Here is a 25,948-nt window from a genome sequence, read left to right as displayed (position 1 = left end):
ACAGCACCGTGTTGTATGCGAAATGATAGCACCGTGCAGCGTAATGCATTGTTAGTATTTTCATTTGAACAGACACAAACCAGGTGGATGGGCTGACGCAGAGTTTGTCAGCCTGTTCTGAACAGTGACCTCAGGTTTGAAGAGACCAGTCACGTAGTGAAATGTCAGGATGGAGTGCTGTGTTTGCAAGATCATGAAGACAGACTGCAGATGACTACAAACAAGAACCACTGCCTTGGACTTTGCCTGACCTCCAGTGCAGATGTTGCAGATGTTGTTCTTTTTTACCATTCCATGAAACAGGATTCTGATTCCTGCAGCATAATGTCAGCTCGTGCCACCAGGCAGCAGCTCGTGCTGAATGCTGATGCAGATGCTGGTGTCCAGTGGCAAATGTTGGCACTGGCATTGGAGCAGACAGAAGATTAGAAAAGCTTTAGATAAATGAGGAGTTCCTTTGGCTCAGCAAAGCCTTCAGTGACCTTCAAATTTTTAATTTTGCCTTCCTGCAGTTTTGGCAGTTTAAATTTGTCAGTGAACCAATGACCTTGGAAATACAGGGGGTATCAATTCATTGAAGGGAATTAAGAGAGGTTTCTCCTCCCTCATTACTCCTAAAGAGGTGCCCTTGAGCAAGGCAATTAACCCCCAACAGCTGTTCAGTGGCCAGCTGATCGGAGTGTGGCTGCAGCGTCAAGCTGTTAATGTGTGATTAAGAGTATGGCCACTGTAACTCTCCTCAGGCAGACACGAGTGCTGGGAAAAGCTACAGTCTTCACATTCATTTCGATCAGATTGGCACTGTGGGGAACATGGATGGCACCGATTCTGAGATTCATCACAGTGAAGCACACGATGTGTTCAAGCCAAACACTCACTTCGCCTACATCCTGCCCAGGCCGCCATAGCAAGCTAAGAACTCAGTCAGTCTGTGGGAAATGGTTGTGTACACTATACACTGTTATTACTATAAAGAAAACTTTAAATAATATTATTTGTCATCATATCTGTGGCAAATTATAATGCATGTATGAGCTGACATGGTATTCTAGAACTGCAGGGAGAGAAGAGGACCCATGCAGGGAGCAGAGAGGTTTGATGTGTGGTGGAGGTCGGGTAGGCAGAGATGGAGATGAAGCTGTGTACAGGTAGATTTAAGGTCTGTGCATACAGTCAGTCTAACCTTTGATCATAGAAACAAACAAGAACCATGGGCGTTCATGTGGGTGTGCGTCATGCTGGGTCATTTAGCCCAGAGTATCACACCTCTGGAAGTAACCATTACCAAATGCATGCAGCATAGCTAAGTTACAGGTAGCTGACTAACTGTATGTAACATTAGGGTGCAAATGACTGGAAATTGCGAAGTGATCCATGAGGTCAAGCTATTGCTTTTAGCTTTGAGGAAGTCATGTAGCGACTATGAACATGCTTGTTGGTGCCAGATGCCAGTCTGGTCTGAGTATTTTAGAAACTGCTGAAATGTTGCTCTCCCCAATGTACACATGTCCATTTGTAGTATTGGTGTTATTACAGTTTTTTACAGACGCTAGGATACATGTCTCAATACTTAGGTCACGTTTGCAAACCTCCTCACACAGTGAGCACAACAGAAGTCTATGTGGGCTAAACTGAGGACCAGTTATCATTGTTTTGGCACAAAATGCATTCAATGACTACATCTCTCAAATTTCATGAATCATCTTCTCACTCAGACACAACAACTGCCAAAAATCTTTGTATGTACAGGACATTTTGCATGTGCTTACATACTGTTTTCAAAACTGTTAAACTTATGGCCAAAACAATAACACAATGCAAAACTTAAAAAGACAGCAAAATTCAACAACAATATTTTATTGAAACATATTTTAAATCTAAAAATGCAGTTTAACCAGCCACAGCTGATCCTCATTGTAGATGAACATCTACACAGGTGTTACTCCTCCAATTTTTCAACTCCTTCAATTCTGGCAGCCAGAAGATTCTTTCCTAGGTGTGTTGCCCTAGATGACATAAGATGTGATGTGGATGAGAACCTGTGGCCAAATGGAGAAGACCGAGTAGATTAGCATTACTATTGTATGTGTATCAGTGGATGGTGTGTATACAAATTCTTGTATTTTGGGATTACTTAGTGCAAAAACATAAAAATACATAAACAAATATTAACGAATTCTGCATGATGTCTGATTCATTCCAGTAACATATATTGAAATTATAAACAGAGATGTGTCCTTGTTTTACACAAGAAAACACTGTAATGCTACATGTTGTTAGTGTTTTTTAGGTCATTGTTTTGTGGGTGACAAAGTGTGTTTGTCGGCTGTCAACCTTTGCTAGTGTTCTGGAAGAATGAGTTTATTTGAGACCTGAATGAAGTGTTTTGGTAGTTGTAGTGCATTTTGAATGTGAAATGAACTGCTTTGCCAAGTTGACGGTCAGTTAGGAGGATTGTGTGAAGAGTTTTGCAAAAGTGACCTAAGTATTGAGACATGTGTCCTAGTGGCTGTAAAAAACTGTAGTATATTAATATTAGTCTTTGAATTATAACCTGCTGAATGAATAAGAGAACGGATTCTGTTATTCATTCAGCAGGTTTCTAATTTAGAGCAGATTCAGAAAACTTTGTTACTTAGATTTTCATTTCCCCCAGTGCTTAATTAATCTGTAGCAATACATCTCAAGCCTCAAAATCTTCAGTGTTGGAGCAGCTGCAGAAACAGTAATTGTACTGTAACATGCTCTTTCCTTCATACTCTAGACTGAACCTTTTTTCCATACTCTGCAGATAAATATTGATTCGTTTGCATATTTGTCACACTTACATGTTTGTGTTACATGTTACAATGTTGTTTTTAAATGTTTCCACTCATCCATTGTCTGCTGCTTATCCAGGACCAGGTCGTGGCCAGACTTCCCTCTCCCCAGAATTTCCTCCAACGCGTTTGAATTTTTTTACGTAGTCAGGCATGCGGTGTGTAGTATTGTGTAGTCGTCTATATATGGAGAAACTGACGCTGAGCAGGAATTCACATTATGTACTTATATTAAGTCCAGCCATATTCGTCCATAAATAGTGACGTAGTTGCTGCAGGTTGGTGATTTAACTGAAAAACCTAGCTTTTATGTAAGAAATGTACAACCAGTTGGCAACTAGTTGAGTTGAGCACCATAAGACACACACACCAGTTGTGCTCACTGGGACAAACTTACTCAGACTGATTGCAAGGTGTCCCTGTGTACATTTGGTAATTGGACAGCAGTTGTTTGCTAACCTTTGGCAATCTGTCTGAGACTGAATGAAGACTGAATGGAGACAGGTTGCCTACCACTAGCCAACTTGTGGCTGTATAGAAGTTGAGGGTGTTGGACATTCACCTTTTCGATGACCAGCTGGTTGCTCATCTACGTGCAATTGGTCGCTGAATGCAAAGAAGAAGAAAAAAGAAATCACTGGGCAGCCACCGATTTTATTTATTTATTTATGTCCCTCTGGTTTTAAGGAGGTTGGTAAAATGGTAAATGCACTGGTTTTCATACAGCATTTTTCTCTACCTGACCACTTAAAGGTTTTTATACAACATGCCTAACATGCACTTTTTTCTTTGCTGAAGTGGCATCTGTCCAACATTCACCTTCAGATGGATGCATCGCAGAGTCACGTGGGGTTGATATCTTGTCCAAGGATATTTGGCATCCAGAGATTAAACCACCAACCTTCTGATTAACAGAGAACCTGCTCTACCTCCTGAGCTAAGCCACTCAAAAAACACCTGGTATTCCCAGGTGGTCTCGCATCCAGATGAGATCGGCTGTGCTCAGGGTGGTATGAGCAGTTACAGAGTATGGTTTCAATAGCCCATATTCTGTAATTGCTGTGAAACCCATTTTCCCAGAATGATGAAATATTCTTTTAATTTTAACAGATTTTAGTAAACTACAGTCAACAGTATATTATACCAAAAATAATTACTTTAAAGAGTTAAACTACATGTACATTTTCAATGTAATGTAAATAAAATTTACTTAGTTGGTATAAATTCAGTATATAACAACCATATTTTCCTTAATGATTAAAAAATAATTATATATATTGTTTTTTTAATTTATTCCTTCATGAGGGGAAGAATCTTTTTGTTAGTTTATGGGGACTTAAAATATTAGTAATCAGTTTTTGATGTCATTACTGTATTTTGAAAATCGTTGCTAATTAACAGCTAATTAGTCAGTTAATAACCTTAAGATGTTATAAACTGGAGTCCATCGGTGCTCCTGCTGCTGCTTGAGCACATTGAATTTGCTTGTAATGAATTGTGCCATATAAATAAAATTGTCCGTTGCTTGTTGATCTAAGCTAGCATAACCTTAGGCAGTTACAGCACAAAGCTATCAGTTGTACCATTAGCATTTATTGCTTTGATAAACATGTAACGTATTTTTGTTGTTGGAGCAGTTTTAGCTTCTCTGTGATGAGCAATATATATCAGTACTTTAAAGATTAAAAAATGTTTTGTCTGATTGGGTATCTCAGCACCAGGATGTCGTTTGGTAATATTAGGAACATGAGAGTAGGGCTGCTCAATTAATCGAATTTTAATCACGATTACGATCTGGGCTTTCAACGATCATTAAAAATGACTGAGCCGATTATTAGCCCCTCCCTAATTTATCCGCGACACCTTAAAGGCCGGTCCGTGAAAATATTGTCGGGCATAAACCGGTCCGTGGCGCAAAAAAGGTTGGAGACCGCTGATTAAGAGGACCCGAGGGAAGCTCGGAAAGCTAAGCAGAAGTTATTTGGAGAGTGACTGCCGTTGGTTGAAAAGAGAGTTTAAAAAAAAACTTCAGTGGTGTTGCACACTATTTTATATTATTTTTTTAAAGTCATTGTTAACCCTTTAAAGCCGGTCAGAGCAGCACGCTCCGTTTTGTGTAACTATTTTTAAATCCCTGTAGAACCTGAACCGCGTAAGCTAGCACAATAACCCGGAGGAGTTGTACTTACATCTGATGCCATCAGCTTGTCCTCGGTCACGGTTTCCTTCCACATATAGCTTTGCAAAAATTGCATAAAAAGCGCTTGCAGGAACAAAAACATAATATTCCAGAAACACGCTTTGCCGATCCGATCAGCTGTTCGTAACACTTCCCACAGTGAAATGATGCACATGCTGTTTTCTTTGCAAATTTGCATCATAGGATTGTTTTTTGTTTTTCCTGCAGTATATAAAAATTGCTGTATCTCCAAAATAAAACTATGAAGACACTCAAAATAAATTTCCTGTTGTTGTAAACTATTTTTTGCAACTTTATTGTATTTAAAGTTTTGAGGGATAAGCCTCTTAAATTTCTCCAAGTAGAAATATATGTAAACAAAACAAAAGCGATTTTCAATTTTTTTTGTAGTTTATTGCACTTTTTTGCAATTTATGTAATTACTATGGACTTAATGCATACATATTATTAAAATATGGGCTATAACAGTTGTATTGATGTATAGCAACTTGAAATGCTCCCACAAATGGCACTACAGCATGTAAAAAAAATAATATAAGCTCTGGTGGACTTGGTTCTATAGTAGGTCTTAAAGGGTTAAATAAATATCGTCAAATAATCGTGATCTCAATTTCAGTGAAAATAATCGTGATTATCATTTTTGCCATAATCGAGCAGCCCTACATGAGAGGGCACCTGTGCTACTCACCACGGCCACTTTGGCATTTTGCTATTTCCGTTAGAGTATCGTTGATCTCTTATTTCATCTTCCTTCAACCGGGAAGTTCACTGACTTCGAAATTTGTTGTTCAAGAAAGTCATTACCTCTTCATTAAAAAATAAACCCCAAATAAAATCAACGTATTAGAAGAGTCTCACCTTTTTGTTCTTTTTCAATATGGGAAGAAAAATCAAAAACACATAAAAATCCAAATAAGAGTATTTTTAACTTTATTTGAATAAAGCATAAAAAATATTTAAATAGAAATATTCACGGGTCGGTGAGAATTGCATTTGTTGTTTATGGATACTAAATGTTGCATGTCATCCACGGCTGAGGCTCCATTGTCTACCTGCAGACTAATCCATTGTATTGAGTGTGGATTTGCGGCTGTCTGGAGTGTGCAGCCTTTGGGGAATGTGTGTGTACTGATCCTCTGAGGAGAAGGAAGCAGCGGTTTCACGGCTCAGTGGCTGGGCTGACAATGCTTCCAAACTCACTCTGAGATAAATAAGTCATTTTACCTGGAAGCACCACCTCCTCCCACATCACACTCTGCCTGTGCTGCCTTTGTCCTTAGACACAAACGTAATCATCATGAGGAAGTAATAACTAATAAAAACAATCATATATAAAGAATACTTTTGACAGGCTCCTTGTGCTGTGGGAGGAAAAATAAAGACAAATATGAAAAATATTGTTGTCAAATGCAATAATGTCCTGAAATGACGAGGAGTTGATTGTCAGCGTGGGTTCAAGCATATAATTGAATCACTGGTTACACCCTTTCTGGTAATTTAGACATTAATAACACATTTAGATGTTCACAGTCTCTTCTTTATGCAGCTGCAACATCCTGCGCCACAGTTTGGTGGTGTTAGCTCAGAAGGCAGAGCAGGTTATCGACTGATAAGAATCGATTCATTTACCATTCAAAAAACAAAGTGACACAGGTTTTAATTTTAGAATTAAAGTGAAGGAGGAGGCAGGACATTTGTCAGGAAGTGGCTTTTCCAGACAAGCGATCCAGGACAGTTGCTCTTTATTATTAGTATTATAAGTAAGGAAAAGGCTGCTTAGCTTAAGTAAAAAACACCCAGGGGGTAGTCTGAATTAGTACAGTCTAACTGACTAGAGCGCCTGTGGTTTGTGCTAGAATGGGTCAGACTGTTGGATCGATTGCTTGCTTTTTTTTTAGTCTGCATGAAATTAAGCTTCATGCTTATGAGCATGTGTGAACAAACCACTCTGAATTCTCAGTTAGTCTAAAAAACGTAATAAGTTTCACTCATTTTACCAAACATTAAGTACAAGCATTGTCTATATATTTAGGAGCCTTTCAAAACCAATAATCACATCCTTCAAAAACAAAAACATATTTTATATGCAGATAAAATGCACGCCACTTTATGCCATGCATAACATGTCAGTTTAGCTTGCGAGTGTGGCTAAAGATGCTATGCTAGCTAGGGATGGGTATCGATAAGATTTTCACGATTCCGATTCCATTTTCGATTCTGTTTAACGATTCGATTCTTTATCGATTCTTTTTAAAAAAGGAGAACACTAAGGTTGATTAGCTTAGAACTTTTTTTATATCTTCTCTTTGAGCAAGATAGAAATTTAGGAGTAACATGGCCTTACAAACCCAACAGTGAGATCTTAAGAGATCCAGCCTATGGCTCTTCAATGGGGTGTCACAGGGTCCCCAGGGAAAAATATTGTAAATGTAAAATAATAAAATAAATATTCTTCTGTAGCAATAACAAAGTATAACATAAATTATTCTGTAGCAGTTACACAAGAATATCCAGTAATGCCCCTGCCTACAATTAAACACATTCACTTACAATTGGGGGCATCTGCTGTGGCAAACGGGTGCAAGCCTTTGACCACAAACTTAGTCTCTGCTCGGTGACATTCGTCTGTCCTGGCCTGAAAGGAGACGCTGCCGGTAGACTGCAGCGAGAACTGCCAGCATCTGAGCCAGACTCTGTCTCATCATGGTCACTAAATGCACAGTGATGGCAGGTTTGTAATAAGGCAGATCAATATGCACTGTTACCTGATTATTTACCTGCCGCATTAACCGGAGAGGACGTGCAAACGTTACCGCAGGTCCACATACTGGTGTAGAAACATACTGGTGTAGAAACATACTGGTGTAGAATGTGTTGATACAGTCCGGTGGTTATTATCTGTTGAATCCATTACAGGCCATGTGCATTTTACCTTACTTTCTTGATTGACTTGTTTTTGGTTTGGATGAGCATGTATGTTTATTTAATTGTCTAGTCGGCAGTAGTTTCTGTGCCACTCTGTAGTGTTTCTTCAAACAGTGGTGACTAATACTGCAGGTACCGTGTTGAAACGTCCCACTTAACTGTAACTAGAAAAACAATTTTATTGTGTGCAGCTGGAATTTTTATATCTTTCTTCTTAGAGCAATGCTGTATGTCGTAGCTTTGCAGTACCCGACCAATTTATTGGGGGATCGATCTCAGTTATGAGCACTTAAAAAAAATGTAAAAACGAAGATTTCAGTTTAAAATGTGAGGAAGTAGCAGAAGAAACGCCCTCCAACCCTGCACCAGGAACACAACAAACACCTGATCCTAATGGAGTCAGGCACAGTGCCAACAAGTAAATACATAACTAAGTGTAACAGATGTGGTGACGTTTGTTCATGTTTCATGTGTCTCAAAGAAAAAAGATATATCAGATTTTTAAAACACCAAATATTTGTATTGATCTTAAAATCCTGTATTGGTTGGGCTTAGTTGAACAACAATCTAACCCATGCCTGATTAACCTAAACAACAGGAAATAAAACTTTGGACATTCTGATGACAAACTGGAGACGTTACCAGGCCAAGTTTACGCCACAGTCGCTGCTCAGGACTCTTTTCTGCATCTCTGCTGTTATACTTTTTATTTTGCTCATTCTTCAAAATGTGCCAATAGACCCTTCTTCTGATCTTGTGTCGCTTTCTTCTTTTTGCAGCTTTCAAGAAAGAGGACAGCAGCTTTGATGAGGTAAGTTGAAAACAAGTCAATTTTAGGGAGCTTGGCCCACTTTCACTGTTATGCTTTCACGGCACTGGCCGGGGCTTTTTCATTAAAATGACTCTTCAAGGTCTCGTTGGCCAGATGTTGCCAGCAAGGACTGCACTGCAGCTGATTTTTTGGATGTGGGTCCCGTTGTAACTGTGTGCATATGGTGTGTAATATATTCATCTCTGAGTTGTCCCTCAGGGTCAGTTGCCATCACAGAGCTTCTCTGGCCTGCCAAATGAGGCAGCGACCAGATTCTGTCTATAAGAGCATACACCGGCCTCCAGAGAGTGCCCTACAAGCATCTTGAGCCCAACACTTAAGTAAAAATAGATCAAATATCATTTTTCTTGTAATTTTATTGGAGATTATATATCGGGACCACGCCTCCAAACACGCTCCTTCCAGCTGTCATCTATATAGGTTCCCTCAGTTCTGCAAACTGTTCATTCTCGTTTACGTGCCCCACCCTCCCTCCCTCCTTCTTCTCAATTCTTTAAGTTCTTCACTCCTATTTGGTACATGGTACATCTGCCAGTCCCGGGAGCCGTCACCAGTCCCCTTCAAGGCCTTCCCCAAACCGCAGGTCAATTCATGTCAAAGCATCACTTTTACCTACTAAAACGCTGTCAAACCTAAAATGAGGACGTGGGCCCAGCTCGTGAAAAATAGGTGGTCAAACTGCATTTTTATTTCTTTTTTCAGCAAAAACACAGCTACATAAATGAAGCACTTGATGTTACTGCAGTTGCACACAACATGTACTGATACTGATACTGTATAGACGTCTCCACCCTCCTGCCCCAGTCTTAGCGTTGATTTCATATTACAGTTTTTTACAGCCACTAGGACACATGTCTCAATACTTAGGTCACTTTTGCAAAACTCTTCACACAATCCTCCTAACTGACCGTCAGCTTGGCAAAGCAGTTCATTTCACATTCAAAATGCACTACAACTACCAAAACACTTCATTCAGGTCTCAAATAAACTCATTCTTCCAGAACACTAGCAAAGGTTGACAGCCGACAAACACACTTTGTCACCCACAAAACAATGACCTAAAAAACACTAACAACATGTTACACAGTGTTTTCTTGTGTAAAACAAGGACACATCTCTGTTTATAATTTCAATATATGTTACTGGAATGAATCAGACATCATGCAGAATTCGTTAATATTTGTTTATGTATTTTTATTTTTTTGCACTAAGTAATCCCAAAATACAAGAATTTGTATACACACCATCCACTGATACACATACAATAGTAATGCTAATCTACTCGGTCTTCTCCATTTGGCCACAGGTTCTCATCCACATCACATCTTATGTCATCTAGGGCAACACACCTAGGAAAGAATCTTCTGGCTGCCAGAATTGAAGGAGTTGAAAAATTGAAGGAGTAACACCTGTGCAGATGTTCATCTACAATGAGAATCAGCTGTGGCTGGTTAAACTGCATTTTTAGATTTAAAATATGTTTCAATAAAATATTGCTGTTGGATTTTGCTGTCTTTTCAAGTTTTGCATTGTGTTATTGTTTTGGCCATAAGTTTAACAGTTTTGAAAACAGTATGTAAGCTCATGCAAAATGTCCTGTACATACAAAGATTTTTGGCAGTTGTTGTGTCTGAGTGAGAAGATAATTCATGAAATTTGAGAGATGTAGTCATTGAATGCATTTTGTGCCAAAACAATGATAACTGGTCCTCAGTTTAGCCCACATAGACTTCTGTTGTGCTCACTGTGTGAGGAGTTTTGCAAACGTGACCTAAGTATTGAGAAATGTGTCCTAGCGTCTGTAAAAAACTGTAAATGCATGAAGAGACGCTTGATATTTAAAGGTGCCAGGAGGAGCAGCAGTTTAGTCATTAAATAACGCTGCACTTATGGGTCTCTGCTGACTGTGACGATTAAATCAAGGCAGTGCATGTGCAGCAGAGTACTGTGGATATTATAAATGATCTGGTATATTTTGCCAGCAAATATTAATTAATTTGCTATAGGATCTTCGTTTGCATGCTAAAAATGTATGCAGCGTGTGTTTCATGGGAAACCAAGAAACATTCGCTCTTGTTTTCCTTTGTCTTTTTGAGCTGAGTTATGAAGTCTGTTTTTCCCACAGATCTAAATTTGTGGCAGAGGGAGGAGGCTGTGTGTGTGTGTGTGTGTGTGTGTGTGTGTGTGTGTGTGTGTGTGTGTGTGTGTGTGTGTGTGTGCACCCATAATGTGCATTTGGTGCTCAGACGTTTTATTTTCTGCAAATATTTGCCAATCAGTTGGTTGTTGTGTATCATGCAAAAACTAAATTCAGGAAGAAGGGCAAATATTGTGAAAACTGGCACTGGTCAGGCCAGCGTGTCAAACTGGAAAATGTTCTAAAAACTAAAATTCAGACTAGCCCAGATGTTTTTGCCCTACAGAGCAGCTCAGCAGCCGTCCTGTCACATGGGATCAATAAAGGGAACTAACAGCCAACCTCAGCAATGCTAACACAAAGAATCCTGCTTGCTGTCTTATCACTTATTCATTGAGCAACGTCACTGCAGACAATACATTGGAAATGCTCCAAAGCTTAGAAACCATGTGCCTGGTGAAGGACACAGCTTTAGGTAGCCATCTGCAGCAGGTGCACTGGTGCTCAACAGTCACTGCCACTTTAAGTCAAAAGAGCACCCGAGCAGGATTTCCTCGTCATAGAAACAACATCCCAGAATTCTGAGACCTCCTGACTCCCTCATCAACCAGCTGCTTACAACAGCAAACTGAAGGAGAAAGTGGGAGAAATCAATATGTTATACAGGCCTGCAAAATAGCTCAAGGCCAGTGTTGCTGGGACAAAACAAATCATCTACAGTGTGAGTTGAAAACAACACCATCCACAGCATAACAGGTATTATCTTCACCTTATTAGTCTCTCTGTGTGTCTTACAAAAGAAAAATGGTGGTGCTGGAGACCCCCATAGTGACACCGGGGGCAGGTTCAGGACTTTGGCAGGTATTGGTGTGTTTGGCTGTCTGTGGGCACATTTTGCAGTCACAAGCTTACAAGACGAATGCAGGCAAAGTTCAAAGATTAGTGTTGCTGGTGGTGTGATCCCATTGCAACATTGTTTCTAAGATGATATCATTTTAGCTTCTGGGAGGGGAACCAATCTGCAGTAAATATCAGTTACAGAGCAACTGTCACGCTGCAGAGCACTCCTGTGTGTTAGAAGACTTTCATTTACATGCATGAATAACCCATAGTCTGTGGGTTAAATGCTGTGTCAGTTTTAAGATGGAACAAGATGCAAATTTACAGAAAGAGCCGCTTATATCTCATCAGTGGACAGAATGTTCTCCAAAAGTCTGGGGAATCATCAAAATGGTTTTTAGGAAATGTGAGACGAGCCTTTTTGGTCAGCAGTGATTTTCTCCCATGATGCCTTTTGTGCCCAGTCAGGGTCTTATCTAACTTTGACCTTAACTGAGGTCAAAGACAACTTAGCTGTTGTTCTGGGTTCTTTTGTGACCTCCTGGATAAGTCGTGGATGCGTTCTTGGTCGACCGAGCACTCGTGAGAAGGTTCACCATCATTTTAAGTTTTAACTATTTGTTGATATTGGCTCTCACTGCGACTCACTGGTGCCCCCAAAGTTCAGAAATGACTTTCCTAACTTTGTTTCTCAGCTGTTTCTTTAGATTGTGGCACCATGTGCTGCTTTTTGAAATCTTTTTGTCTGCACTGGGTCCTGGTTACTGTTGTTGGTGGTGATATGTGAGCCTGGCAGCTGGGAAGCTGCAGCCGAGTTGTGTGTAACAGCAACCGTGAGAAAAGTGTTAAATAAAGATGCTGGAAGGCATGAAACCGTCATCGGGCCTGCTGTGGACTGTCTATATGTAATCCAAAAATTAGTTTGAGCTGAAATATTTAACAGTAACACTAATAACTAATAAGACAGGAAGGGTGAACGTTGCTTTTTCACAGCACTGTGTGTGAAAAAAGTAGTGTAACAGCTAGTATTTCTTCAAGTTGGGAAAAAAGTCAGCCTGAAACCTGCTGTGAAAAAATGTAAGCAGGAATACTTTTAATCGCACCTCCTGATGTACCGTTGAGTGGTTTCGTTTTCAATTTTGACAAATGTGTGACAGAACCGTTCACTCTGAGGGGAAAACAGACGCTGGAGTCAAAGCACAGCCCCTATTTTTAACTCGTGTGCACAGAGGTTTGTCACCTTTGATACCCGCGTTCCAACAAAAGCTTCAAAGCTCCAAAAAAGTATCTGAGTGTTCTGGACAGCCCAGGGAATTATTCATTAGTGAGATAACGCACAGATGTGTTCAGGGTACTGTACAGTAACGCCACTGTTTTGCACATGTCTCACTCTGTATATTTTATTTTATTTATTTTATATATTCTATTCATTGTTTACTCTATTTAATTTGTAAAATATGTGTACACACACACACACACACACAGAAAAATATTTAGTATACACATCCAGAAATGCATACACTATTATATATTGTACATATATTTATTAGTTTCAGATTTAGCCATTCGTATATTTTGCCTGTTTATGTTATTGTATTTTGCACAACTCTGTTGCTTGTGAAGCTCGCACACAAGAATTTCACTCACATGTGCTGTACCAATGTACCTGCACATGTGATGTGACAATAAAAGTGATTTGATTTGATTTGAGGGTGTTGGATGTGCTGCAGCTACTGTCTTTGCCCTGTAAACCTAAACGATAAAACACACGGTCAGCTTTGACTGTTTAGATTAAAAATTCTTTTAATCACGGAGGGTTCGTGTTCTAAAAAGTCTTAAGTACCCAAAATAGTGCTGCTGTTGTTTTTGTAACACGTCACAGTGTAATGTCCATGGGAACCTGGACGCAGGGCCACGGGGGGGAGGCTGGTACGCAAGTCCAAGAGCGGCACATGATGCAGGCGCAACACAACACGCTAGAAAACTCCTTTAGCAACAGTTCAATGAGCATTTTTATTATTTCTTTCTTTAGCAGTTTAGCTTCATTTTGAAACAATGTAGGCAGAGAATAAATTCTACTGATGAAGCATGCATAAGGTTTTATTTTTGTTTTGGGAATAAATTATTTAAAAAAACAAAACATCACATTTGCAGTTGGGAGAGTTTTCCATTGGAGGCATCTGCAAATTAGTGGAGAATCTACAACCAACAATATTTCAGTCAAATGATTAATTCATCATCCAAATACAAGCTGCTGTGTAATTTTACATGAAGTCTCTAATCACTTAATTGATTATTCCATTTATAATCAGGGCTGGATATTGAGATTCAGTGTTTGATACTTGACACTCGTTGAGTGCTGAGGACTGTGTTTGCAATGTCAATTAATACAAATTGGCCTCCACTTGCTTTATCATTAATAGAATAGAATAGAATTGGATAGCCCTTTACTGTCACTGTACACGTACAACAAAATAGTGTTTTTTGATCTACACATTTGTGGATTTCATTGTAATTTGCTGTTTATAGAATGATAAAGTACCTCCTACGTACCTTCTTTGACTCAATACTAGAGATGGACCGATCCAATATTACGTATTGGTCCGATACTGACGTAAATTACTGGATCGGATATCGGGGAGAAATAAAAAATGTAATCGATCCATTAAATATCAAAAAAGCACCTCACAAAACTTGTAACACGGCGTAACTCGGCTCATAACCGTAGCACGTCGGAGCAGTGTGCTCACGTGATAGAGCGGCTGTGTGTATTTGTAGCCTCGCTACCAATCAGGTGTTCTGGGAATCCATCCTACCTGGCAATCCATCCCACCTGTTGTTTCTGCGCATGAAATTCAGTGGCAAATTATCCTACCTTTGTGAATATTAGCTAGAGAAATATTCTGACTGGTAAAATTAACTGCCAAACCAACCTACCTTTGTGAATGTCACCTACAAGCATACTTAAACTTAGAGCTGGGCGATATGAGATTTTTTCATATCACGATACGTTTTTTTCATTTCAGGCGATAACGATATCTATCACGATATAAGCCAAATAACTATATTTGTAAGATTTAAATGTGCCGTTGCTCACAAGTAAAATGTGAAATAATCAGCAGCTTGTTTTTAAATATTTATTTCCCATAATAAGTTCAACAGGGTAGATGTACTTAAGGAACATGAGACTTTTTCAGATAAATAAAGGCAAATATTGCAAACTACACAAAAGGCAGCCGCTAAAGCGTTTAAGTTTCAAAATAGAACAAACGAAACAGACTAAATTGTCAATTCCACTTAGAAACAAAATATTAATTCTAAAAATAAATCTTAGTTTGTTTTACAGAAGAACAGACAAAACTGACTAACTTTTGTCAATATCAAATAAACTGAGAACTAAAAGGAAATTCTCAATCTCTCCTTGTTGTATAGCTGAGCTTTTCAAACAGTTTTAACAGTTACTTTAGTCTGACAAAAGCCGAATGACGAATCAGCGCTTCCAGTCAGAGACTGAGGCTACGTCCACACGTACACGGGTATTTTTGAAAACTGAGATTTTCCGTTTTCGTTTTAAAAAATAATCCCGTCCACACATAAAGGCAGAAATGAAGGAAAACGCTGCTATGAACATGCCAAAGCAGCAGGTGGCGCTAGATTCCTAACCGTGCAGAAATGTTGGCCAATCAGAAGTCTAGAAGCCTTGGTGGGAAAAAGTAAACAAAGCTGGGGCATAGAAGCAGAACCGAGTCGTATGTGTGGACGGACAGTAACTGTGTGTATATGTAAGCATTTAAACACTGCAGAGAGTAGAATTAACAGTAACAGTATTGTAGAAATTCATTTCACCGAAACAATAACGTGGCGCACAGTGTGACGCATGCACCAGTTTATTGTATTTCCAGACTTGCTGTCGGCACAATTTACAGTGCGCTACTCTGTTTTTTGTCAGACTTGAAATAGCAGAAATACCTTCACACTACGGAACGTCTATGGCTCTTCCGTTCGACAATCTCTCCGGCGTTGGAACCATCATCTGTTTTCTCTTCGGTCACGCTCGGTTGATTTTTCTAGTCGGCACACTCATTTCCTCCATTACCCGCTGGCTGCTTCCCAAACAAACACACGTGCGGCTTGGCACTTGTGCTGTACGTAGCAAGTCACGCGACGTGACACTGCGGCTGTGATTGGTTCGGCTCTGCGCTACTGAATTTGGATCGGCTGACCTTTTTTTTTTTTTTTTTTTTTTTAAGAGGACAAGAGCGGCGAGGTCTATCGCGATAGCTTAATTTCTCTATCGAGTAAAAGTTATATCGCGATAGATATCGTTATCGTTCTATCGCCCAGCTCTACTTAAACTCCGAAAATTTTGTGGCAAATCATCCTACCTTTGTTAATAACAGCTACACACATACTCTGACGGGTAAAATTAAGTGCCAAACCATGCTACCTTTGTGAATGTTACCTACAAGCATACTTTAAGGGTAAAATGAAGTGGCAAACCATCCTGGCTGTATGCATATGAGCTAAAAGCATACTCTGATGGGCAAAGTTAAGTGGCAAACCGTCATACCTACTTAAATTGGTGCTGGAATTACTCTGTGACAGCAGAAATGTGCATAAACTACTTACGGTAGGACGTTTTGCCAAAGTAGGATGGTTTGTCAGAACACCGGCATTTCATCTCCGAGGAGGTTATCCCAGAGAGAAGTAAAGCAAGTGTGTAAGTCCATCTCTGAATGTTTGTAAAGCATTCCCGCGTTAAGCTTAACAACCGATATATGGAGCGACTGCCTCCCCCTCCCTCTCCTGTTGCTACTTCAATCATGAAACTGATCAATGATCAGCTGATCGGCTTTTCTGTCGTGAGTCCGTGTCTCTAGTTTGCTTTTGGCCCACTTTGCACCAGAAAGAAACCAGCGGCTGAACAACAGCAGCACGTTTAAGCTTGATAATCTGTTCTTAGAATGTATTTAATACTTTCTACACCAGGATCTTTTTCTACAGCTGACGGCTGGTAACTGTGCAGGGGCGGATCTAGCAAAGTTTAGCCATGGGGGCCGATAGGGCATTAACAGGGAAAAGGGAGAACAAAGACATACTTTTCTTTCTTATTCTCATTTAAAATGTCTAGCTTTTAATAAATAGTTATCTGACACCCAAAGTTTTAATTTGATGTAAAATGAATAGAAGTCAATTACTGTATATAGTAACTGTTAAGTCTAAAATACCCTAGTAAGCTGTAGTACTTTTTCCTTTGGGAAGATACCATCTGTGCAGTCTGCAATTCTGTTAAAGAAAGATGTTGAATCTATTTAATTATTCTTGAAAAATAATTGATTTCTGTGCATTTCTTTCACACTGCATCAAATTAAAGTTTTTGGGGTTTTTTTGCTGGGAGTTTTAGAACCCTATTAGTTTGGTTGCTTAATATTTCTGCTAAGTGCTCTTTAAAATACCAGAATAGGGAGGATGGTGCAGGTTTAAGTTTATTAGATTGATCAGTTTTGCTGAACTATGAAATATTGATTAAAAAACACTATATCGGATTCATATCGGTATCGGCAGATATCCAAATTTATGATATCGGTATCGGTATCGGACATAAAAAAGTGGTATCGTGCCATCTCTACTCAGTACTGAGGTATTGAGTCAAAGAAGGTAAATATGAACGTTCAGAAGAGTCGATGTTCTGCTTGGACAAAATAAACACACATCTTAACAACCCAACGTCTATCAGGTCATCAGCAAACACATTTTGGTAGAATTAGTTTGCATCCACATGCTAAGCAAGCACACTGTCACTAACTTTCAAGGCAAACTGCTTATATGTACTTTGATCTTACAGTTCTTATATTGTGTGGTTTCAGCAGGACTGGAAACTGAAAATAAACAGAGGATTTTCAGCTTTGTGCGCTTTAAACCTGACATGTGTGTCACAACACCAATCTCTTCATGTTCATGGCCAACATGACTGCCCACTGGGCATCAAGGAATGCTGCAATGCAAGAGATTTCCATCCCATCGTGGAAGTCTTATTTTTGTTGGCAAAGAGACATGAGAGCTTGGATGTCTTAGATATCACATATATCTGGTAACAGGGCTATTTGTCAAGTTTCCTGAGATTATTTGGATAAGAACATGTGGCCTGTGTTCTTGTTTGCGAAGGGACTTTTGTGGTGAAGCGAACCATTTCTAGAAGTGCCATGGGAATTAAGCTTGGGCCATTTGCTATAAATGGGCCTTGCTGCTAAAGAAGAATGTAAAGAATCTGAGATGGGGAAAAAACTCCTTCCTGTCCTGCAGCATCGTGTTTGCAAGAAACTGACTGATGACCTACAGCTACAGATGTCTGGGAGTTTGGATTCTGCGCTTCTGTGTGTGCAAGCACTTCTATCTTTGCAGAGAGAAACAAATAAGCAGGCGCTGGGAGCTGGTTTGCTGTCTGATGACCCACTATGATTGATCACAGTAAATAATGAAACTGCACGTTTAAACCAGGGAAATTAATAGATTTAGTGCGCAGGGGAAGAAAGCTTCCTGCTGCTTTTTTTTATAGGTTTGACAACAGTTTTGGGTGACATTACATTTGAGGTGCTCCGATCTAAATGACAGTATGTAGTATGTGGTAGTACTAGTATCTACTTTTGCACCCTCGTTAGGTCTGGGTCAGATGCCCAAAAATATAAATCATAATGTTTATTTTTCTGCCCTGTGGATGATTCATGAATCAAAAATAGCACTTTTTTCCCCAGGCACAGGACCCAGTAAGGCTGTCTTACACTGTAGCTGAGTGGTTCATCCTTTAGGAAGACAGTTTTGAGGCTTTTGGATGCTGTTAGAATAGCTTTGCATGATTCACAGTTTAAAATGGTCCTTATTTAGTGCAGTGTCTCAGACAGACAAGCAGAAGGTTTGAACAGCAGGTGACTGGTTGGGACGCTTGTGATGAAGCTGTGTGCAGGCGATGACCATATGGGCCATGGGGATATCCCCCGTCACCGACATCATACAGAGCCAAGAGTAGGGAAATGAATCCAGAGTTTTTGGCTCACATTGATTACTTGCACATAAACTGATTTAACTGTTAGACAGTTTTAACACAATTTTAAGAGTATATGCAGTACATGAGAGAAAACATAGCTGTTTCACCCTGAAGATAAGCAGTGGTGGGTGGGTACAGTACTCTGGGTTCCTCCCACAGTTCAAAGACAGGCATGTCAGTTTTTCATATCAGTGAAATGGTCAGTAAGATTAGTGGAATGCTATATAAACAGAGTGCATCACTGTACATGTAAAGTGTGCTGCTTTTTAAGTGGACAGGCAAACAACTTTGTTCCAGTGACTTGGTGTGTGAGTCTCCTTTATGCTTTCAGCAGTGAACACTTATTGAACTCACTGCAGTGACATGGTTTAGTTTTGCTATGCTGTCCCTGTAGGCTCATGCTGGATTTGTTGTTTTGCATGCTGTCTAACATAGACGAGGATTGTGGGAATTCAAACAGCACAGACACTACTGACTAGGGATGGGTATCGTTTAGGTTTTATCTGATACCAGTACCAAACCGGTACTTTTGAAACGGTGCCGGTGTTTAAAGAATGGAGAACACAAAATTGGTCCAAAAACCTCTCATGTTTAGCTGTTTTCCACTTTTTCTTTGGTCATTTTAGCCTTTTTGGCCAGGGTGAAGGGAGTATCTGCCATCAAACAAGAAGACAGCCGCATGTAGCTATGATGATGTTTGCTAGTTCACCTTACATGCATTAATGTAATAACGTGGTTAGCCTACTCAACGTAAATTACACACGAACAACATGAAGCTACTCACGCAGAGAAGAACGTCTGCTGCTGCATCATCCTCATCATTTCTGCTACACTGGCAGGGCTAGGGGCCAGGACTCTCCTCTTCGGGTTCTTGGGGGATGTTGCTAACTCCGGGTCCGATAACAGACAACCCACCCGCAGTAGATGTGCTCGGTGTGAGGTCTCACAGCAAGCTATCAAATACGGCGCATTTCTCGGCTTTTAACAATATGCTATATGTCGCCAGGTGTTTCATCGGATTTGAGGTGTTGCCTCCTTTGACAGTATCACAGTATCAGCTTAAAGCACTTGTTGCTGCTGAGTTTGCATCTTTTGCTGTGAAGTACAGCCAGACTTTTGACCACTTCTCCTTGGGCATTTTTAATCTGTAGCTCTGCTCTAAAAGAACGTACGTACCTGGTCCCGCCTACTATCCTCGGAAAGGTAAAATGATTGGCTGGAATCCAAAGTGTAAGACATCTCAGGGAAAAAAGCACCGAAATAAAGCACCGAAACGTGCGCTGCTTTTCGGTCTGGTTACTACCATTTATGTCAGAACAGGTGCCATCATGGCACCGGATACCGGTACCCATCCCTACTACTGACATGCACTTGCATGTTTCTCCCAAAAAAAGGAGAAAGACCATAGTCACATGACGTGGCCCAGTGATGATCATGGTGACTGATGTTTAGGTTACAGGACAAATTTTCTGTTTGTATTTTTCATGCAGACAGAAAAAATGAGTAGGCTGCAGTGACAGTTGTTTCCATAGACTGCATTCTTTAAGCCAGCAGTAGGTAGTGTGCGTGATTGTGGAAAAAAACTATCCAATAAAAGTACAGAAATGTGTGGACCAACGGTCTTCTATAAACACTTTCCTGCAGCGTTTATTAGTCATTGGTTGTGTGTCACATAGAATAGATTATTAAGTGATTTTTAAACATTATGATCATTCAAATTGTCAGGATGCTTTTCAGGAATGCGGGAACAGAAAATTTCAAAGAGTTTTATTCCTGAAAAAAATGCTGTTCTGCTTTCAAATCTCACACCGTGGATGGAAGTCTCTGCTCCCACATGAGTTGTTGCAAATGGGTGAAAGATCTGAGAAGAGCCTGAGTCCGCTTATCCCCTCCTGCCTCTAATGGAAATGGATTCTGAGACCCGACTGGCTTAATCTAAATCTGCGATAAAAGTGCTGCACTCAACAGAAAGAGCCCGTGGAAGGCTTTGATTTTTCAGGATGGTCTCTTTGCATACTTTCTTTGTGTGTTGTGTGATTTTTATTGTTGCGAGTTAATTTGCCGTCAGAGAAACGGTCCGTAATATTCAGCCTCACCGAAACGTCGGGTTTTGTTAGAGCTTCTCGATTAGGTGAAGTTGTCATTGTCACTAAAGTAATGATTTTCTCATTAGCTATCTTTGTTCCCGTTCTCTTGTCTCTTTGTCACAATTCTGTCTTTGTCACATGCAGACTTCATTATCTATTCTCTGTCCAATTGGATCTGAATAATTTTATACGCTTGGTGTCGGGATCAAAAATTAATGCAACAAATGTGTTTCTTAATTACCAGAGGTCTGTGGAGAATCCATTAGAAGCAGAACCCTGTCATTAGTTCCAGGGAATGTAAATCGCTGTGAATTCTGTGCAATATTTAGTAAAAAGAAGAATAAAAAAAGACCCAGCACGAGCATGTCACGATTCTCGCTGCTCTCATTTGTGTTTGTCACGCTGTGAGTCTGGAATTCTAATGTTTCATCTGCATTCGGAACCTCGTTCGTTTTTAATGTTTTACACCAAGCCAGCCAAACGCCATTTAACAGCCGTTTTAAAACCAGATCACAAGAATTGTTTCCTTTTGACAAAGATATCAAATCAAACTCACTAAGCCTCAGTCAGCACAAGAGAAGAGATACGTAGCTGTGGCTGTCCTCAATCAAGAAACGGACTCTTTAGACACTCACTTCATCCTAAACCAAGAGTCTGACTGGGCAAAGACGGAGGATGTTGTTTGAAATACATGACAAACACCAGTGATGAAGCTTTTGAAGTCACAGCTCTTGCAAAGGTTGGTTTATAATCATGTATACATGTAGTGTATCGTTTTCAGATAGTTGATATATTTAAAAGATGATTGAATTAACCGCTTTTGTCTAAGCACCCACTTTGATCCTAAAGTTACCTTTAGATAGAATCTGAGGATAAGATCAAATCAGTGTTGCTTCCTGTATATATTGCTTGTAAATGTTACTGCTCTGGAACAGATGAATAGTAGCTTGTAAAAAGAATTGCTTCCTTCCTGTAGCATTTCCCTGCAGAACATTAGCATGCACAGAAGGCAAAACGGCCGAGTCTGATTCAATTGATTTTTGTCTGAAGTTTGAAAATTCCAATCAATGTGGCATATTGATAACAGTCTCTTAAATGACAAAGAAAAGGCTGCTGATTAAAGCGCTGCCTGGTTATCTTTCCACCGGCATGAATGTCCGACATGGTTGTGGATGTAAACCTTGACATGAATTCAATAAAGTGTTGAAGTCAGACCAAGAGTGAAAAATAAAAAGCTATCAGCCTGTGAACCAGCAGAGATAAAAGACCTCCGATGAAAGCAGCAGATGGGTTGAGATGTTTTGGAGGCAGTTCAGCCTGCATCACGGGGCACATTACGACGCTGATCGACCAGTGCTCGTGGCCCAAAGCTCGGATCAGTTCACCTACCTTTCCATGTCACCCGCTTCACATCCACATTATCAGAACCTCAGCTTAAGTCTTTCAGTTCCCTCCTACAGCAAGGCTGCAGGGGTAGAGGTCACATGGAATCAAGGTAAGAGATCTGAGGTGATAATGACGTGGTGATTAGAAAAGAAAGGTAAAGATTAAGGAATGACTTTCTGACAAAATAAGGTCATTTCAAGATTAAACCTTTGTATTGTGTTGCCAATTGCATTTTCCAAAATGACTGTCAGCGAATAAAGACTTGCATTAGTAAACAGTAACTGATAGAAGGTAGAATAGATGAACCTGGATGTTGGTTATCCATCTCAGACCTGTGATGGACGGCTAATTAGCAGACTGGCCAATGTGTATCCAGAGTACACAGAAGTATAACACTTGATCACCAAAAGAATGATTGATTATTGAAATAAATAATTAAGAAGTACCATATAGTCTTATTCATTTTTATAGTTCTAAATAGTTCTGTTAGGCACTTCATATCACTCTGGACCAAAGCAGACATTAATAAGCTCATATATGGTTCTCAAATTTGGGGTAAAATCTATGTCTGATTTGCAAAAAAATGTAACACTTGTGTGTTAGCACTACCTTACCTGTGTACAGCCTGGCAGATCTGATGACTTCAGCTGTCTGAGTAACTTTTTACGTGTTTTCAGTTCAGTTCAATTCACTTTTATTTATATGGCATGACTGTGATCACTGAACTGTATTTGCTTATAGTGCTTAGTGTGTTGTAATGAGCATGTCAGATTGCTTTCAGAGGCCTTTCAAGCTCGGTAAGAAAGGTTAATGTTGTGGATATTATCAGTAAAATAATCATATTAAAATGGATTCCATTGTTAGTGAAAAGACAAACAGGCATTTTGTTAAATTCAACATGTTTCCAGTTGAAGCTTCGGTGGATGGCTCAGAAAAGCCTTCTGAAGTAAAGTCCTTTGATGTGTCGAGGAGCAGAAATATCCACTTTGAAAGGAGAGGCAGCCGCCGCACGCTCTGTAATTGCAGATACAATGTGCATCAGATAGCTGTTGTCAGGCACTCATTGTCACTGTCATGTCTCAAAGACATTTCCAGCTGGTGGCTTAAAGTCAGCCCACTAACTAGCAACTTAAGTAAGAGAGATGAGCTTTGGCAGGAACACTCGATGTCGTATTCATTTCTTTTTTCTGTTGTACTCCTAGGAAGTGAAACTGTGTGAGGTTGCACTCAGACATATTGAGCAGTGCTCAGAGAGTTGTCTGTCAGTAATCACAGTCTGGAATTCACACGTTTCCTCATGCTGTGCTTCTAATACAAGCCTCATTACATGCTATCAGCCACTTCCATTTAAAAACTGTCAGCTGTTATAGAGAGATGATGCCTCAGTACTGAGTCAGTCGGGCCAGTTGTTTTACTTAAAACAGAATTATCTTCATTTTGTAAATTATGGACCACGTTAGAGGAAAAGTGGGAAATAAGCCAGGTCGAGGCTTCAACACTGAGAGCATATAGGTGTATGATGCATGTTGTAAAAACGGAGGACCTGCTCTTTCTCTACTATGCTAGTAAAATTAAAGCAAGAATATCACAAAATACTCGAGTATTTAAACTTTGAAATGGCACGACTCCTTTTTTATCAGTCATAATGGTTACGTATCAGAAAAATAAACAACAACAACTATTTATCATTGTGGTATGAATCCTTGTTATCTGAAAGGGGGGCCTCAACAATGTCACCTTGGTGTGTATCAGTGTGCAGGGCCAGATCAGTCTGTGTTTGAAAATCACTTCAAGATGTCTGCTCCTTGTATGACCTCACAACTCTTTTTTTCTCCCTTTTTTCCCTGAGCTGGACGAAGATATTGATAGATACCCTTGAATGGTCCTGTCTCCTGTTGTCTGTGTGTGTGTGTGCGTGCGTGCACAGTGTTTTTAGTTTCATTTGAACTACTTTCAAATTAGCAGTACTGTTGTTAGCTCCAAGTTCAGATTTGGAAAAGCATTCGTCCGAGAGCGAGGCTACAAATTTAAGTTAAATAATGAGTTTAAGCGGCTGACCAAAATTCCACACAGATCCAGATCCGGTCCTGATTTTCCTCAATCGATGGACACCATGTTCTATAACTGGACATACCCCAGGGTTTGATTGTGTTGGCACCCTGTAAATCAGAGGTGGGGAACTCCAGGCCTCAAGAGCCGGTTCTCCAGGTCTCCAGGGCCTGGTAATGAACTAGACCCAGGATGATATCTAAAACCTGCAGGACACCGGCCCCTGAGGCCTGGAGTTCCCCATTCCTGCTGTAAATGGTCAGTCATCAGCACATTTTCACAAGACAGTGAAACAATCTTTAAAGCTGACGGCTAGCATGTTAGCTAACTTTTCCCCGCTTAGATATCCAGCTTTAGGGTAAGATTATCAGCGATTTCCATTCCAGTGCTCTCTCCTGCAAACTGGTTTGGTCTTTACCACAGTGTTCAGCAGCTGGTTGCTAAACTCATGTCTGCCTGCTGTTTGGTGTTCGTGTGCCATAGATTAATCGACAGCTGCCTGCTGCTAAAAAAAAAAAGAGAGATAGATGCAATTAGATGCATCATTGGCTGCTGCCATTTGTTGTAGTGATGTCAGAATCAGAATCAGAATCAGAATACTTTATTGATCCCTGGGGGAAATTATTTTGTGTCAACAAGATCAATGAACCAGCTTTAGCTGACGTGACAGGTGGTCTAAATGCAATTACAATAAACAGCACATACATTTATAGCTGACTTGTAACAACTACAACAAAAAAAGTGCTTTTTTTTGGTATCAGTTTATCCCAAAAACGTTTTCTGCCATTTGAGTTGTTGATAAGCTTTTGCACAATGATAGAAATAAGCCAAAGTAAGCTTGTGGAGTCCACCAAGTTCTTCCAGAGCAAAGCCAACGTTTGACATTTATATCTGTGTATAAATGGCTAAAAACCTCACCAAACCAAAAACAGCAAAGTTACAGTCCGGAAAGCCGAAAGAATGAGCCTCGAGATCCTAAAAACACAAAGTGTTCAAGAAACGCCAGAGTTGTAATTCTAAATCTTTTCAAAGGTTGATTATGCAGCTGTGTTTTCACTCACTGTGTTCAGCTTAGTAACTTTTTCATTAAAAGTGGTAAAGCGAGCCCACAGTTTGAGAAATCAGACCTTACAATGGCAGGAGATCTCACCATTTGATATGATGGCAGCTTTGTCATCATTAAAAAATATGTTACTACTTAAAAGTGCATAAGTGCTCATTAACAACTATAAATAACTAGTTTTTTCAGGGCTTTCAGGGCATCTGTTACTGATATTATAGATTTATTACAAAACCTTTGTACTCATCCCTACACAATCTTCTGTGCGATACACAACTTATTTTCACAGTTAATTGTTGTAACAGGTATTCAAGCAGAAATAGCAAGAGTCAATAAAACAGGGAGACTGCTTTAGACTGAGAATATTTTTGTCTGTGCCTAAAACTTAACGCCAGCACAGACTTGGATACTCTGACCACTTGGTTTTGTTAACGGGAAATATCTGAGTTTATGAGTTGACAAGAGCTGCCTGAACGCACTGGGAGACTGGGAGAGCAGTGTGCTTTGGGTTGCAGCTACATGATTGACATGTCTCCTATTACAGTAAGTCATGGTGGTTGCAGATTGCTTG

At 39.9% G+C, this 25,948-nt stretch overlaps 1 protein-coding gene across 1 annotated transcript in view; it reads left to right on the top strand.

The window, feature by feature from the left end:
- cdk14 (cyclin dependent kinase 14) overlaps positions 1–25,948 on the top strand; it is a 233,986-nt gene that overhangs the window by 5,253 nt on the left and 202,785 nt on the right. The window contains exon 2 of the mRNA XM_026184457.2: positions 8,724–8,755. Within this exon, the coding sequence (XP_026040242.1) occupies positions 8,724–8,755 (32 nt within the window). The remainder of the gene's footprint in view (positions 1–8,723; positions 8,756–25,948) is intronic.

Source organism: Astatotilapia calliptera, chromosome 11, assembly GCF_964374335.1.
Source record: "Astatotilapia calliptera chromosome 11, fAstCal68.1, whole genome shotgun sequence".
In the NCBI taxonomy this organism is placed as follows: domain Eukaryota; kingdom Metazoa; phylum Chordata; class Actinopteri; order Cichliformes; family Cichlidae; genus Astatotilapia; species Astatotilapia calliptera.
This window is presented reverse-complemented; position numbering and strand designations above follow the sequence as displayed.